The 17,900-nt window shown below is 38.1% G+C and overlaps 1 protein-coding gene across 1 annotated transcript in view; it reads left to right on the top strand.

Moving 5' to 3' along the window:
* Nucleotides 1-14,543: 14,543 nt before the first annotated feature.
* Nucleotides 14,544-17,900, top strand: part of LOC110293925 (UDP-glucuronosyltransferase 2A3) — a 14,203-nt gene continuing 10,846 nt past the window's right edge. The window contains exon 1 of the mRNA XM_021161819.2: nucleotides 14,544-15,283. Coding sequence (XP_021017478.1) covers nucleotides 14,563-15,283 — 721 coding nt within the window. The 5' untranslated portion in view covers nucleotides 14,544-14,562. The remainder of the gene's footprint in view (nucleotides 15,284-17,900) is intronic.

Genomic DNA, 17,900 nt, shown 5'->3' with positions numbered 1-17,900 from the left:
TTGTCATTCGTACTGTATAATCACATTTATAATGAAATGTTTAATTTTCTGCTAAAATAAATACTTATATTGGGATCACTGTGTAATTTTCCAGTCTCTATTTTCTATTTCTACAACTCATCATTTAGTTGTAACACCAAATATGTACTAGTTTACCGTATTTTCTGATCATATGACAGTAGGTGCCTAAATTAAAGGACAGGATACTCATCTTGATGTAAGGGAAGTCTGAAGTGATAGCATTTGTGACATAAAGGATTTAATGATAGGTTTACTTGAAAATAATTAAATAACACTAAGAATTTAGCTGAAAGAGCACTGCTTCCAAAATACCAAATACATGGTCTGTTAACCAAGGCAGCTGGAGACCAGCAAAATTTAAGATGCTAATAGGCTAATGTTGTTCACCAGGATTAGGCTAATTAGATTCATTCCCATAACAATGGAGACAACTCTGATTTACAATCAGCAATTAGCAATTCTCATTCCAAGAGAAGACCATCCCTCCAAGGGGCAGCTCAAGTTAGCAGGGCAGTGTGACCACCACCATTAAGTACTAGTTGGCTGGTAGGAAAATCAGCTCTTCAAGTGAGCAAAAGAGCATGGGTAACAGCTATCCAAAGGAACACTGGTGGATGATGTAAGAAATAACTATATTGTATATGTGCATAACTAAAGATGCACATAAATTACTATAATATTGTGAACATTAAAAGCATTTGGTAAATGTTACCAACTTTATCACCAAATGACTTATATTTATGTATTTTGGTTTATCTTTATTTACATTTTAAAAAGGGCTTTTTGTGTTGACTTCATGATTGCTTCCTATTCTTTTCACTTTATTTTTTTTTCCAGCTGAGATCAAAGTATGGTAATCATACACTGAGAAGTAGTGAACTAGCCATGCCACTGTGTAAGAAACTGGGGTTGAACACCACTTTGGCCACTCAATATCCTTCTCGCTCAAGTTTTCTTTCTCTTCTGCTGTTTTCTTCTGCTTTTCCCTTGCCTGAGTGTTATCAAAAGTCAGGTGAGACTGCAGAAAATCCCTGGTGATATACAAGCCACATTCATCAGTGTAACTTATTTTATCTGTGGATTAAAGAACTAACAGCTGGGAAATGACTTCTATAGCTGTGGTGGTTTGAATAGGTTTGAACCCCATAGACTCATGTGTTTGAATGATTGACCCACAGAGGATGACACTATTAGGAATTATGGCCTTTTTGGAGTAGATGTGGCCTTGTTGGATAGGGTGAAACACTGTGGGGGTAGGTTCGAGGTTTCTAGCTTTAAGCTCTGCCTAGAGTGGAATTCCAGTCTGCTCTGGTAGCCTTTGGATCAAAATAAAGTACTCTCAGCTCCTTCTCTAACATTATGTCTGCTTGCATGCCTCCATGCTTCTTTCCATGATGATAAATTATTAAAGGGCTGATTCTGTAGTCCAGCCCCAATTAAATATTTTACTTTATAAGAGTTGCCTTGATCATGGTATCTCTTCACAGCAATAAAATGCAAATTTAGACAATAGAATTCCTTTGTGAAATTCTGCATATGAAGAAATGTAGGCTTCATGAAACAGAGTCCAGACCTTATCAGCAGAGCTGTTGTTATATAACTCTTATCACAGAGCATTTTTCATGTGTACAAGAGAAGGAAGGAGCCTCAAAGTTCATAGTTCATAAGTATTCCATGTTCTCATTGCCTCTCCAAGGAAAGGGCTCATTAGTTGGTTAATGTTCAAAATTCTATCAACTCCAAATCATTGTGTTAACACAATATGTTTTCTTAATTTCACTTAACTTTCTCCTGGCCTGGTTGTTGAATGGTGGATAGTAGATAGAAATTGTGTCTATTCTCAACCTAAAAATTGAGCTAGTTATACAACTACAAGAGAATATGGCCTTTTCTTATTGAATTAAAAATTCCTAGCTTTGAGTGATGACAGAACTCTAATAGTTTCTGGTTGAAGTGAATGATAGCTGTACCATTGTCCTATTTAAAATATCTCCTCAGCTCTAAATTACCTGAGTATGGACTAATCATAAAAAAAAAAGAAGGAAATAAAGAAGCATACATTTTAGAGGTCCCAGTCTTACTCTTAATCCTTTGGATTTTAGGTATGTATATACAAAGAAAAATAAAAAGGCATCATATATTTGGCTTTAAATTTAAAGATAAGCTACATGTTTAAGATAGCACCTCAAATACCTAAAGTATTATGTAGTGTCCTGCTGAGTTCTGCATTGCTGTGGAAGGGACAACATGACAGGGTTCCCCACCTCTGGAACAGAGAGAGCAAGATGTGGGTTTCTATGAGTGCTGATGGTTTCTTGAGTGTGGGGCTTGTTTGTAATAATGAACATATATTCATATTCTTCCTTTGAGGAATGTTTTACCTGTTATAGTAAATGTCTCTATGATAATTAGAAACAGGATGTGTCTGGGAGGCAAGTATACATTCTTCATCAAAAAGGTAAACACTGTAACCTAAGGACATCCCTTAGGGCTGTGGTAAAGAACTCTGAAAACATGAATTCACAGATATATAATTTTTCAACTATGCAAAATATAGGGATGTAATATGAACTCTTCAAATGGCTTCACAGACCTAAAAGAACAGACAGTTACACTAATGAGCCAGTTTGTCAGAAAAATATTAAGAAAACAGATAAAGATTTTAGGAAATGGTGATCTCAGGGCAAGATCCCACCCATCTACATTTTTTATCAGGTACACAGGCAGGCAGATTACTTAGTTCAAGCTCATCCTAGAACAGAGTGACTTTAGGTTCAGGCAGGGTGGGAATGGCAATTTCAGGATGGGACTGCATGTAGCTAAACTTATTATTTATGCTTACAAAATCAGGCAGATCTCTGAGATCATTTGTTATCTTTAAAAAAAATGTACTTGCTGATTCTCTGAATCAAGGGACTGAAGTCATAAAATGATGATTTGTGGAATAATCGAAAGAGAACCTTGGGTAATGGTTGAAAAATTATGTCAATAAATGACTGGACTTTTAGCTGCAATAGCTGAACTATCTACATGGATCTCTGGAGAGCCAGCTAAAGCAGAACACAGAGCTTTCATGTTGCACCCATGATTGACTTCCAGTCATTCTTTTACTACTCCCAAACACACTTTCTTAGGAACCCCTCTCCAAGCCAGGAATCGTCCTTGGTAATGTCCTTACCAAAATCGTAAATGCTCAACATTAAATAATGTATCTTTAATCATCTAATATTTGGCTGCCTTACTTCAGGAATCAGTGCCATATTAGGGAGCTACTTGGGCATAGCTGGTATTAACACAGTAATTGTGTTCCAGTTACAGAGAAAAGATTAACCTTGGTAGATGAGTGTAATGTGTAGTTATGCATATTCTCCATTCTGGTCATCATAGCTCTATTGCAACATGAATTATACAATTTTTTAGAAGGTCAGAGAAAAGGAGATTGACAGCAAAACAGCAAATAACTCATCTAATCTGCCTAATAGTAGATACAAGTCTCAACATATGAAATGCATATAATGGAAAACAAGAGCCTTGTTTATTGTGTTTGTTGGCAAATTCCTTTTATCTTGGTTGTTAGACACACTGATTATATCTAACAATATAATTTTTAAAAGGTGATGTATGATTACTGGACACCAATAATCTTCTGAGAAAAAGAACACATAGGAGACGTGGGTACCCATTAGGCAATTGATGACAAAGCTAATGTAAAAAATTAGAACATGCACATACACCTGGCATGGTGATCTTAGATTATAGAGTGTCCAAATGCTATAGTAAAACACTGTGACTACAGTGAGTCAGAAACACAGATTATCACTTCATTAGATGAAGTATAACTATATTGAATAGGAAGAAATATTGAATAAACTGTGCTTTATCTGATTTGGTTCTTTGCTTCTTAATTCTGTGATGAACAATTTTAATGAAATCGAGATATAAACAGAGAACTCCAACATAGAAACTACAAAGAACTTGTGCTGACAGCTCTAATAAAGTTATTTTGAGAGTGATAAAAGAGTACAAGCATGAAGACACTTACCACACGTGTACCTGATAATTCTCAATATTTTTTCTCCTAGTTATTTTTTCACAACAATTACACTCCTGTTTTCTCTGATGTTGCTCATTTTTAATATAATAAAACCTGTCTTCACAGAAAGTGGAAGGCTTTATTCAGAAATCCAGAGCAGAATGTGGTAATGTTTTCTCTGGGGTCAACGGTTAGCTACATAACAGAAAAAGTCCAGCACAATTACATCAGCCTCTACATAGCTTCCACAAACAGTTAAGTAAAATGTACCCATGTGAGGCCACTATAACTCAAACTTTTAAAGTATATAAAGGTCTGATTAGAGAAACTCCCTTGTGAAAAAATAATGTGTCTATATAACTTTTAATTTATTTTGCAAGTTTAAAAAGAAAAATGAATATAATGGATGCTATAATAGTACAGACTATACTTTTAATTGACCATGAGTTTGACAATAACATTGGGTCATTAGATACCCAGCATAAAATATTAGCATTATTATGATGTTGCAAACAAGAATAAAAGAACCCCAAATTCTGTCTTTTCCTTGATAATTTGAGGTCATTGTACATACTAAAAACATTTCAAGAAGTTTGATTTTTATCAATGACCTCACTGTAATATTGAACTAATATCCAAAATAGAAAAATGGCATGAAGCCTATGCTAGTCATGCAATCTTTTTCTTCATTGTTGGGGTAAAAACAATCATTTAAAGGTAGACTAAGGTTCATCAACTCTCAAGCCAAGTATTATTTCTACTATGTTAACAGAGAAAAAGAGAATAAAAAATGTGCCTTGTCAATGTTGGTAGTAGGGAAATGTAAAAGTAGATGTAGGGATAAATGGGTTCTGTCCTTACAAGAACCTCATACATGACAAATACCCATCTGAGAGAAAACTTTGACACTGGAAAAAAGAAATCTAAGTAAAGATATATATTTTAGTACGCACGTGTCATGGGAAGTTCAATCTTTGTGGTGTTTGCAAAGAAATCATGCCTTAAACAGATATTATCTAACACTGAAAAAATGATTATTTAAACTAGAGTAAATTTTAGCTTTTACTGAGCTCTGAATTATGGTCACATCCCAAGATGAACACATATATTGAAATATATTTTGTGTTAGTTCAGAAGCAATTGTCAAAAAAGAAAGATTGGGGAGTGTACCACCTAGTTTTGTGTCAACTTGACACAAGCTGGAGTTATCACAGAGAAAGGAGCTCCAGTTGGTGAAATGCCTCCACAAGCTCCAGCTGTAAGTCATTTTCTCAATTAGTGATCAAGCGGGGAGGTTCCCAATGGGCAGTGTCATCTCTGGGCTGGTAGTCTTGGTTCAATAAGAGAGCAGGCTGAGCAAGCCAGGGGAAGCAAGTCAGTAAAGAATATCCCTCCATGGCTTCTGCATCTGCTCCTGCTTTCTGACCTGCTTGAGTTCCAGTCCTGACTTCCTTTGGTGATAAACAGCAGCATGGAAGTGTAATCTGAATAAACCCTTTCCTCCCCAACTTGCTTCTTGGTCATGATGTTTGTCCAAGAACATAAACACTGACTAAGACAAAACGGTACCAGGAGTGAGGTATTCCTGTGACAACCTGACCATGTTTGGGGGAGGACTGTGGAAGGATTTGGAACTTTCGGCTGGAATCCATTCAGTGTTAAGAGCTCTGTGGGATGCTATGTAGGAGCTTTGAAGATAATGTTGAGAACAGTGCAGAAGTTGGAGGCCTGACTTGTGAAATTTCAGATGTAAGATTAAAGGCTCTAATCAGGGCCATTGTTATTTTGATTGTGAAGATTCTGTGGTTCTGGTTAGATAGGTCTGAAGAATCAGCTGTGATTAACAAGATGCCAGAACTACTAAATCGAAACTTTGCATTACTTGGCCTATTGATGCTGGTTAGCTGGAGCTAAAACAATAGCTGTGATTAAGTAGAGACCAATGGGATCAGGTGAGGGAGCCATCTTGGGTCCTGGGTCCCTCAGAGACTAGTCTGCACAGGTCAGATTGCAGACTACAGAAGTGACACAGCTTCTGGGACAGGCAGAAGCAACACAGCTTCTGGGACAGATTCTGTTTTGGGATCCAGATATCCAGGCACTTTCCCTGCCAAAGGAGAGGTGTCCACCTGGGAGGGCTCTGCAGGAGCACGTGAGGGAGCCATCTTGGGTCCTGGTTTCCTCAGAGACTAGTCTGCACAGGTGAGAGTGTGGACTACAGAAGTAACACAGCTTCTGGGACAAGCAGAAGCGACACAGCTTCTGGGATGGACCCCATTTCAGACTCCAGACATCCTGACTCCCTCCCCACAAGAGGAGAAGTGTCTGACGGTCAGAGCAGGTGAAAGAGCCATCATGTGCCCCACATCCCTCAGGGACCAGTCTGTGCAGGTTAGCATGGAGACTGCAGAGGAAACACATCTTCTGGGACAGGTCCTGTTTTGGGCCTTCATCTTCAGCCAGGAGGCAGGTCTGAATGCCAGATATCTGTGCACCTTCCCTTCAAGAGGAGAGCTTGCCTGCAGAGAGTACTCAGAGCACTGAAACTCAGGAAAGAGCTAGATTCCTAGGTCTGCTGACAGAGGCTAACAGAATCACAGGAGGAATAAGCTACAACCAGAGACAACTATAACAACTAACCCAGAAATTACCAAATGGCAAAAGGCAAATATAAGAATCTCACTAATAGAAACAAAGACCACGCACCATCATGAGAATGCAGCACTCCCACCTCAGTTAGTCCTGGATACCCCAACAATCCTGAAAAGCAAGACTCGGGTTTAAAATCATATCTCATGATGCTGGTAGAGGACATCAAGAAGGGCATTAATAACTCACTTAAAGAAATACAGGAGAACACTGCTAAAGAGGTAGAGGTCCTTAAAGAATTACAGAAAAACATAACCAAACAGGTAATGGAAGTGAACAAAACCATCCAAGACCTAAAAAGGGAAGTAGAAACAATAAAGAAAACCCAAAGTGAGACAGCCCTGGAGATAAAAGCCCTAGGAAAGAAATCTGGAACCATAGATGCAAGTATCAGCAGCAGAATACAAGAGATGGATGAGAGAATCTCAGGTGCAGAAGATTCCACAGGGAACATGGGAAGAACAATCAAAGAAAATGCAAAATGTAAAATGATCCTAACTCAAAACATCCAGGAAATCAAGGCCACAATGAGAAGACCAAACCTAAGCTTAATAGGTATAGATGAGAATGAAGATTTTCAACTTAAAGGGCCAGCAAATATCTTCAACAAAATTATAGAAGAAAACTTTCTAAACCTAAAGAAAGAGATGCCCATGAACATACAAGAAGCTTATGAAACTCCAAATAAACTGGACCAGAAAAGAAATTCCTCCCGACACACAATTATCAGAACAACAAATGCAATAAAGATAGAATATTAAAAGCAGTAAGGGAAAAAGGTCGAGTAACATATAAATGCAGACCTATTAGAATTACACCAGACTTCTCACTACAGAAGTGAGAATTTCCTTTAGGTGGCTTGGGATATCAGCATTGAAGACAATCACCACTCCATGAGCATCCTTCATCAGAGCGGGCCAGCAGGACTCAAACTTAGAGTCGCCACCACAGTCCCAGAGCTCGAATTCACAGCCCGTGCCTTTGTTGTTGCTGGTGACATGTGGGTTCTCAAACTCTAGGATCCTCACACCTTGTGTTGGGTTATATTCAGTGATGTCCGAAGACTCAGTGAGAAAGTAGGCCAACACTGTTTTGCCGCTCTCGCAGGGGCCAGTGAAAGCCAGAAGATCCTGAACAGATGTTATGCAGACCCTAAGAGAACACAAATGCCAGGCAAGGCTACTATATCCAGCAAAACTGTCAATTATCATAGATGGAGAAATCAAAGTATTCCATGATAAGACAAAATTCACACAATATCTTTCAATGTATCCAGCCCTTCAAAAGGTAATGAAGGGAAAACACCAACACAAGGACTGAACTACACGCTAGAAAAAGCAAGGAAGTAATCATTCAACAAACCTAAAAGAAGACAGCCACAAAAACAGAATCCCAACTTTAACAACAAAAATAACAGGAAGCAACAGTTACTTTCCTTTAATTTCTCTTAACATCAATGGACTCAATTCCCCAATAAAAAGACATAGACTAGTAGACTGGCTACACAAACAGGACCGAACATTTTGTTGCTTACAGGAAACCCACCTCAGGGGAAAGGACAGACACTACCTCAGAGTGAAAGGCTGGAAAACAATTTTCCAAGAAAATGGTCTGAAGAAACAAGCTGGAGTAGTCATTCTAATATGGAAGAAAATTGACTTCCAACCCAGAGTTATCAAAAAAGACAAGGAGGGGCACTTTATACACATCAAAGATAAAATCTACCAAGATGAACTCTTAATTCTGAATAACTATGATCCAAATATAAGGGCAGCCACATTCATAAAAAAAACATTAATAAATCTCAAAGCAAACATTGCACCTCACACAATAGTAGGAGACTTCAACAGCCAACTCTCACCAATGGACAGATCCTGGAAACAGAAACTAAACTGAGACACATAGACACTAACAGAAGTTAAGAAACAAATGGATTTAATAGATATCTACAGAACATTTTATCCTAAAACAAAAGAATGTACCTTCCTCTCAGCACCACATGGTACGTCCTCAAAATTGACCATATAATTGGTCACAAAACAGGCCTCCACAGATACAAAAATATTGAAATTATCCCATGCATCCTATCAGATCATGATGACTAAGCCTGATCTTCAATAACAACATAAATAATGGAAAGCCAACATTCACGTGGGAACTAAACAACACTCTACTCAATGATCCCTTGGACAAGGATGAAATAAAGAAAAAATTAAAGAATTTTTACAGTTTAATGAAAATAAAACCAAAACATACCCAAACTTATGGGACACAATGAAGGCAGTCCTAAGAGGAAAACTTATAGCCCAGAGTGCCTCAAAAAAGAAACTAGAAAGAACATACACTGGCATCCTGACAGCACATCTAGAAGCTATAGAAATAAAGGAAGCAAATTCATCATGTTGTTCCAACTATAGGGTTGCAGATCCCTTTAGCTCCTTGGGTACTTTCTCTAGCTTCTCCATTGGGAGCCCTGTGATACATCCAATAGCTGACTGTGAGCATCCACTCCTGTGTTTGCTAGGCCCCTGCATAGTCTCACAAGAGACAGCTATCTTTGGGTCCTTTCAGTAAAATCTTGCATTGGACTTGCAAACTTTATATGCCCCAATATAGGGGAATGCCAGGGCCAAAAGAATGGGAATGGGAGGGTAGGGAAGTGGGGGGCGGCATGGGGGACTTTTGGGATAGCATTGGAAATGTAATTGAGGAAAATATGTAATAAAAAAAATATATATATATAAAAAAAAAAGGAAGCAAATTCACCCAAGAGGAGTAGATGGCAGGAAATAATCAAACTAAGGGCGAAATCTAACAAGTGGAAACAAAAAGAACTATTCAAAGAATCAACCAAACAAGGAACTGGATCTTTGAGAAAATCAACAAGATAGATAAACCCTTAGCCAGACTAACTAGAGGGCACACAGGGACAGTATCCTAATTAACAAAATAAAAAATGAAAAAGGAGACATAACAACAAAACCTGAGGAAATCCAAAATATCATCAGATCCTACTACAAAGGTCTATACTCAACAAAACTAGAAAACCTGGATGAAATGGACAACTTCCTAGACAGACACCAGATACCAAAGTTAAATCAGGATCAGATTAACAGTCTAAACAGTGTCATTTCCCCTAAGGAAATAGAAGCAGTCATCAATAGTCTCCCAACGGAAAAAAAAAAAAAAAGGCCAGGACCAGATGGGTTTAGTGAAGGGTTCTATCAGACCTTCAAAAAAGACCTAATTCCAACACTTCTCAAACTATTCCACAAAATAGAAACAGAAGGTGCTGTACCAAATTCATTCTATGAAGTCACAATTACTCTGATACCTAAACCACACAAAGATCCAACAAAGAAAGAGAACTTCAGACCAATTTCCTTTATGAATATAGATGCAAAAATACTCAATAAAATCCTCACAAAAGGAATCCAAGAACACCCTAAAAGGATCATCCATTATTACCAAGTAGGCTTCATTCCAGGAATGCAGAGATGGTTTAATATATGGAAATCTGTCAATGTAATCCACTATATAAACAAACTAAAAGACAAAAAACACATGATCATCTCATTAGATTCTGAGACAGCGTTTGACAAAATTTACAACCCCTTCATGATAAAAGTCTTGGAAAGATCAGGAATTCAAGGCCCATACTTAAATGTAATAAAAGCCATATACAGCAAACCAGTAGCCAACATCAAACTAAATGGAGAGAATTTCAAAGCAATCCCACTAAAATCAAGGACTAGACAAGGCTGCCCACTTTCTCCATACAATTCAATATAGTACTTTAAGTTCTAGCCAGAGCAATTCGACCACAAAAGGAGATCAAGGGGAAAGAAATTGGAAAGGAAGAAGTCAAAATATCACTATTTGCAGACTATTTGTATATATAAGTGACCCCAAAAATTCCATCAGAGAACTCCTAAACCTGATAAACAGCTTCAGTCCAGTAGCTGTATAAAAAATTAACTCAAACAAATCAATGGCCTTTCTCTACACAAAGGATAAACAGGATGAGAAAGAACTTAGGGAAACAACACCCTTCTCAATAGTCACAAATAATATAAAATACCTTGGCGTGACTCTAACTAAGGAAGTGAAAGATCTGTATGATAAGAACTTCAAGTCTCTGAAGAAAGAAATTAAAGAAGATCTCAGAAGATCTCCCATGCTTATGGATTGGCGGGATTAATCAAGTAAAAATTGATATCCTGCCAGACTAGCTGTGGTGGGCGTACTGGGTTCTACCCAGTGTTCGTGCTTTCTGTTAGTAAGATTCTTAAGTTTGCCTTTTGCCGTCTGGTAATCTCTAGTGTTAATGTTCAAGCTGTCTCTGGCTGGAGCTTGATCCTCCTGTTTTTCTGTTAGCCTGTGTCAGCACTCCTCGGAGTCCAACTCTCACCTGAGTTCCAGTGGTCAGAGCACTCTCTGCAAGCAAGCTCTCCTCTTCCAGGATAGGTTTCCAGAAGTCTGGAGCTCTGATCCACCTCCTGAATTCTGGGGTCAGAGCCCTCCCTGTAGGCCGACTCTCCTCTGGCAAGGAAGTTGCTCAGGGGTCTAGGTCTCAGCTCCACCTCCTGGCTGAGGATGAAGGACTGGGAAGCTCTGTTGCTTCTGCTGCTCACATGCTCTGCAGTGATCAGGAGGTCCTGGGTGTGCTAGGGTTCCTGCAGCTTGGAGAGTCCTCTGAGACCTTAGACACCCTAGACTGGGTTCAAGCAGAAGATGGTAGGTCTGGCCCTGAATGGAAAGAATCCCAGCCTCTGGTTGGGCAGGGTTCCTTTGTCTCTGTTCCTGCTGGCACTAGACCCTCTGTGATTCTTTGGAACTGATGGTGTGTTCCACTCACCCATGATCCAGAGGCTATCCCAAGGTCCTGCAGTGTGGAGAGTACTCTAGAGCCCCCTCTATGGGTTTTCTTGTGGTGTCCTTGACCTCTGGCTCCTACAATTCTTTCTGACCCCCTTCTTCAGGATTCCCTAAGCTTCCCCCTACTGTTTGGCTCTGCGTATCTGCATCTGTTTCCATCCATTGCTGGGTGGAGGCTCTCTGATGACAGTTGAGCTAGGCAAAAATCTATAAATATAGCAAAATATCACTGTCAATCATTTCATTGATTTTTTTTTCTGCCAGTGGTGTTTGATTCTACCCTTGGTCTCTACACACTCCTGCCTCTGGTTCCTAGCCCTCTAGGCACTGTGAAGAACGGAGTCCCTATCATTGCATGGGTCTCATACTGGGCTAGACATTGGATGGTAGTTTCCACAATTTGTGTACCACATTTTTTTTCTTTAAAACAATGCCAATTAACTCACTTTGCATCAATCATAAGAATTCTAATACTATGTTCCATTCACAGACCAAGATTATATTCTTCTGACACATTTTCATAGAGATTTAAAATAAACTCACTCATAGCATAGAGTTCAACATTGTACAGAGCCTCCTGTTTGGGGTTAGTTTCTTTTCGCATATTCTGTGATTTTTACAGTGAACTGAGAACTTTCAACTCAATTGTTCATAATTCTAAGATCGTTTCTCCTTAGTGTATGTTCTTCTATTCATCTTCTTTAGTAATCTCTATCTAGTTTCCTTCCTGAAACTCATCTGGTACATCTCCTATCATTCCATTCTTAATTTTAAAATATCACATTTTGTCACAGATTTAATAAGCTTAAGGTAAAAAGGTTAAACAAAAATATCCACTACAGATTCAATGCAATCCCCATCTAAATTCCAACTCAATGCTTCACAGAGTTAGAAAGGGTAATTTGCAAATTTATCTGGAATAACAAAAAAAAAAAAACAAGGATAGCAAAAACTATTCTCAACAATAAAAGAACATCTCAGGGAAACACCATGCCTGACCTCAAGCTGTAGAACAGAGTAATTATGATAAAAACTGCATGATACTGGTACAGCGACAGACAGGTAGATCAATTGAATAGAATTGAAGACCCAGAAATGAGCCCATGCACCTATGGTCACTTGATCTTTGACAAGGGAGCTAAAAGCATCCAGTGGAAAAAAGGAAGTATTTTCAACAAATGATTTTGACACAACTGGTGACCATCATGTAGAAGAATGTGAATTGATCCATTCTTATCTCCTTGTACAAAGCTCAAGTTTAAGTGGATCAAGGAACTACTCATAAAACCAGAGAAACTGAAATTTATAGAGGAGAGAGTAGGGAAAAGTCTCGAAGATATGGGCGCAGGAAAAAAATTGCTAAACAGAACAGCAATGGCTTGTGCTGTAAGATCAAGAATCAACAAATGGGACCTCATAAAATTGCAAAGCTTCTGTAAGGCAAAAGATACTGTCAATAAGACAAAAAGACCACCAACAGATTGGGAAAGGATTTTTAGGAACCAATCCTAAATCTGAAAGGTACTAATATTCAACATGTACAAAGAGCTCAAGAAGCTTGACTCCAGAAATTCAAATAACCCCATTAAAAAATGGGGTACCGAGCTAAACAAAGAATTCTCACCTGAGGAATACCGAATGATGGAAAAGCACCTGAAAAGAAAGTTCAACATCCTTAATCATCAGGGAAATGCAAATCAAAACAACCCTGAGATTCTACCTCACACCAGTCAGAATGGCTAGGATCAACAATTCAGGTGACAGCAAATGCTGGCAAGGATGTGGAGAGAGAGGAACACTCCTCCTTTTTTGGTGGGATTGCAAGCTTGTACAACCACTCTGGAAATCAGTATGGTGGTTCCTCAAAAGCTGGACATAGTACTACCCGAATATCCAGCAATTCCTCTCCTGGGCATATACCCAGAAAATGTTCCAACTGGTAATAAGGACACATATTCCACTATGTTCATAGCAGCCTTATTTATAATAGCCAGAAGCTGGAAAGAACCCAGATGTCCTCAACAGAAGAATGGATACAGAAAATGTGATACATTTACACAATGGATTACTACTCAGCTATTAAAAACAATGAATTTTTGAAATTCTTAGGCAAATGGATGTATCTGGAGGATATCATACTGAGTGAGGTAACCCAATCACAAAAGAAGTCACTTGATATGCACTCACTGATAAGAGGATATTAGCCTTGAAACTTAAAATACCCAAGATACAATTTGCAAAATGCAAGAAAATCGAGAAGAAGGAAGACCAACATGTGGATACTTCATTCCATCCAGAGACTGTACTACCTGGAGATCATTCCCATAATCAGCCACCAAACACAGACACTATTGCATATGCCAGCAAGATTTTGCTGAAAGGACCCTGATATAGCTGTCTTGAGTGAGGGTATGACAGTGCCTGGCAAATACAGAAGTGGATGCTCAGAGTCGTCTATAGGATGCAACACAGGGCCCCCATGGAGGAGCTAGAGAAAGTACCCAAGGAACTGAAGGTGTCTGCAACACTTTAGATGGAACAACAATATGAACTAACGAGTATCCCCAGAGCTCGTGTCTCTAGCTGCATATGTAGCAAAAGATGGCCTAGTCAGCCGAGGCCCCTTGGTCTTGCAAACTTTATATGCCCCAGTACAGGGGAACACCAGGGCCAAGAAGTGGGAGTGGTTCGGTAGGGGAGCAGGGTGGGGGGAGGGTATAGGGGACTTTCAGAATAGCATTTGAAATGTAAATGAAGAAAATATCTAATAAAAATTGAAAATAAAAAAGAATATCCAGCTATTCATAAGTAAATGGTTGTAATCTGTATAATATTAGTCTATGGTGTTTTATTGGATAGAACTCTCTTGAGCTCCTTATCTTCGTAACTTTAAAAGTTAATAGTTAATTTCTTTCTTATCTAAATTATTACTCAACTGAACAAACCCTCAATCTTTGCGAAACAACTTGGGGAGGCACATCATGGTGTCTGAAAAATGGGTTGTGGCATTTTTTCTGCTGCAGCTTTGCTGGGCCGGCTGTGGATTCTGCAGCAAGGTACTCGTGTGGCCCTGTGATATGAGCCACTGGCTGAATCTAAAGACTATTCTTGAGGAGCTTGCAGCAAGAGGGCACGAGGTAACAGTCCTGAAATACCCCAGTATCATCATAGATCAGAGTAATCTTTTTCCACTGCACTTCGAGAATATTCCTTTGCTGTATGAAATCGAGACAGCTGAGAATCATGTAAATGAGATTGCAAATCTAGCTGTGAATGTCATTCCAAACCTGTCACTGTGGGAAGCAACAAGAACATTACAAGACTTCTTTCTTCAACTAACTGGAGATTTTGAAAGTATTTGTAGGAGTGTATTGTACAACCAGAAATTCATGGACAAGCTACGGGATGCAAAATATGATGTAGTGGTTATAGACCCTGTCATTCCCTGCGGAGAGTTGGTGGCAGAAGTGCTTCAGATCCCTTTCGTATACACACTGAGGTTCAGCATGGGCTATTACATGGAGAAACACTGTGGCCAGCTTCCAATTCCACTCTCGTATGTACCGGTTGTCATGAGTGAACTAACAGACAATATGACATTTACAGAGAGGGTGAAAAATATGATGTTTTCACTATTTTTTGAGTATTGGCTCCAGCAATATGACTTTGAATTCTGGGATCAGTTTTACAGTGAAACTCTAGGTAAGAGTTTTCATACTAAGCTAGTTGTTAAATATTATTTTAATGCTTAGTAGATGTTTAAAAACAATAACAAGAATACATTTTATAAATTTTGACTTTCATGTAAAACTCTACATGTGAAAGTAATAAATCACTTATAGATAAAGAATCAGAGAGGCAAAATGAAGTCATTTTGCTATTATTACCATGTGGTTATACTCATTAAACTGTTTAATAGTATTTTGAAATTTAATAGCTCATTATCAGTTCTAAGAGAAGTGATCCACAAATAAATATCAATGGAATACAACATGATTTTATTTGTTAGATACAAGAAGACAACTAATTCCAGGATGTGGAATGTACATTTAAAAAAAACTGTGGGTCTCTTATTGGTAAACAATACACTGCTGCAAAAATTAAAAAAAAAACTTTTGTGCTAGTAATGATATGAAATATAAATTAATTATATGAGAAATATTCAGTGTGCAATGCATTGTTTTGAATTTTATTACACAATTATTTGGGACCACAGATTATTGGTCTTATATTTATACCATTCCTCTGCCAATTGAGGTGCTTTATATTTTTATACACATCACAAATTAAGGATGAGTCATGGAAGACTGAGGTTAAAACAACCTTGGAAATATATTTCAATCAAGAATTGAACTATTAAATATTTTCATGCAATCACCATTTTATCTGTTTGGTATTTAATATATCATTAAGATTCTTGATAATAATAAATAAAACTGAATGGAATCTGACAGAGTCAGTCTCAGAGTAACATCAGGTTGAAAGGCAAAAACCAGTCATTCCTAAGAAAACAGAATGCAATTAAAAAAAAAAAGTAATTGCCCTTGTGAAGTGAACATTTTTAATATACTTTAATCTCTGGAGAAATAGGATTTTAGAGATTGATACTATTTCCACATTTCTGTATTCCACTACCTCAAATATAAACTACTCTAGCAAACTTTTCAATATGACAGTGTTAATAGTGACGTTGTGCTGTGACAAAGCAAATTTTAGTGCTAATCAGACATAAATGGAACAGAAAGATCCAAGATAAATCACTGAGGCCCTCTGCTGCTGTAGTCATGCGTGACACCTTGTCATCTCTTCTCAGCAGGGTCACAACTGAGAGAAGAAAATATCGTCCTGTATGACGGCAAAGTTTGCTACTATTTTCCCTATAATTAAATAATGTGAATTGCCCATCATTTAATATAAGCTTCATTTATTTAATTGCCAAGGATGCTAAACCCTTTAAAAGACATTCTTTAGACGGTTTTGTGTGAGACTTCGGAGAAGTCTCATTCCAGGTCCAGCACTCAAAGTTTTATTTACTTTGATTGTTTCCTTGATGGATTTTTTTATATTCTCGATATTAATATGTTATCTGATGTTCAGTTGTAAACTCTTCTAAATCAAGATTCTAGGGTTCCCCTTCACTCTGGTTCTTCCTCTCCTTTTTGTTTTACAGGTCCCATTTGTCAACTGAAGTGCTTAACTTCCTGTGCTTATCTTTGTAGGATTTGGCCTGTTTTCTCTCATAGTTTCATGTGTTATAATTTTCACATTGACATCTTTGATGTAATCAGAGAGGGTGCAAAGTGATAGATACAGATTAATTTCACTCTTCTCATGCCAAGTTCTCTCACCATTTGTTGAAGATGTGTATTTTTGGCATCTTCATAAAAAAGGAAGATGGCTGTAGTTATATTGCATTCATGCTTGTGCCATCCACTCAGCTTCTTACCTTTGACTGACATCATCCTCAACAGGAATGCTGTAGTTTGATCTGTAGATGGTATCATTAGTTGAATATTGAGGTTATCCTAAAAGTTGAAGGGGGAAAACACAATGTGAGTGTTCTGGCTCTATCAGAATCTGCCTTTCAATTCTTGTCATGAACCTTCTGTGCCTTTTGTAATGATACCTGCTTACTGCAATGGAGTAACATAGACACCTTAATTGAACATATTGTAATGCATTTGGTAGACTATAGGCCTACTCTCACACTATGTACCTTTCCAAGAAATTGGAAGTTTCTAGAAAAAAATCAATTAGTAAGCAGCTCAGTGTTGGTGTATCAAACAATCCTTCTCTATGGCACAATATGGGAAGAAGCTCTAATATTTGGGTAGCAGATTGCTTTAGTCAGTATTTCTATTCCTGCACAAATATCATGACCAAGAATCAAGTTCAGGAGGAAAGAATTTATTTAGCTTACACCTCCAAACAGGTGTTCATCACTAAAGGAAGTCAGGACTGGAACTCAAGCAGGCCAGAAAGCAGTAGCTGATGCAGAGATCACGGAGGGATGTTTCTTACTGGCTTGCTTCCCCTGTCTTGCTCAACTTACTTTCTTATAGAACCCAAGACTACCAGCCCACAAGGAGCCCTCCTCCTTTGACCACTAATTGAGAAAATGCCTTACAGCTGGATCTCATCGAGGCATTTCCTCAACTGAAACTCCTTTCTCTGTGATTACTCCAGTTTGTATCAAGTTGACACACAAAATCAGTCAGTACACAGACTGAGTAACAATCTATGAAGATCTGGTGATCTAAAATTTATAGTTCGTTTAGTGTACAAATTTTCTCCTTTTTAGTATTTATCATTGGGAGAC

The sequence above is a fragment of the Mus caroli genome, unplaced genomic scaffold (assembly GCF_978045245.1).
Source record: "Mus caroli unplaced genomic scaffold, Mus_caroli_1 scaffold_4, whole genome shotgun sequence".
Taxonomy (NCBI): domain Eukaryota; kingdom Metazoa; phylum Chordata; class Mammalia; order Rodentia; family Muridae; genus Mus; species Mus caroli.
This window is presented reverse-complemented; position numbering and strand designations above follow the sequence as displayed.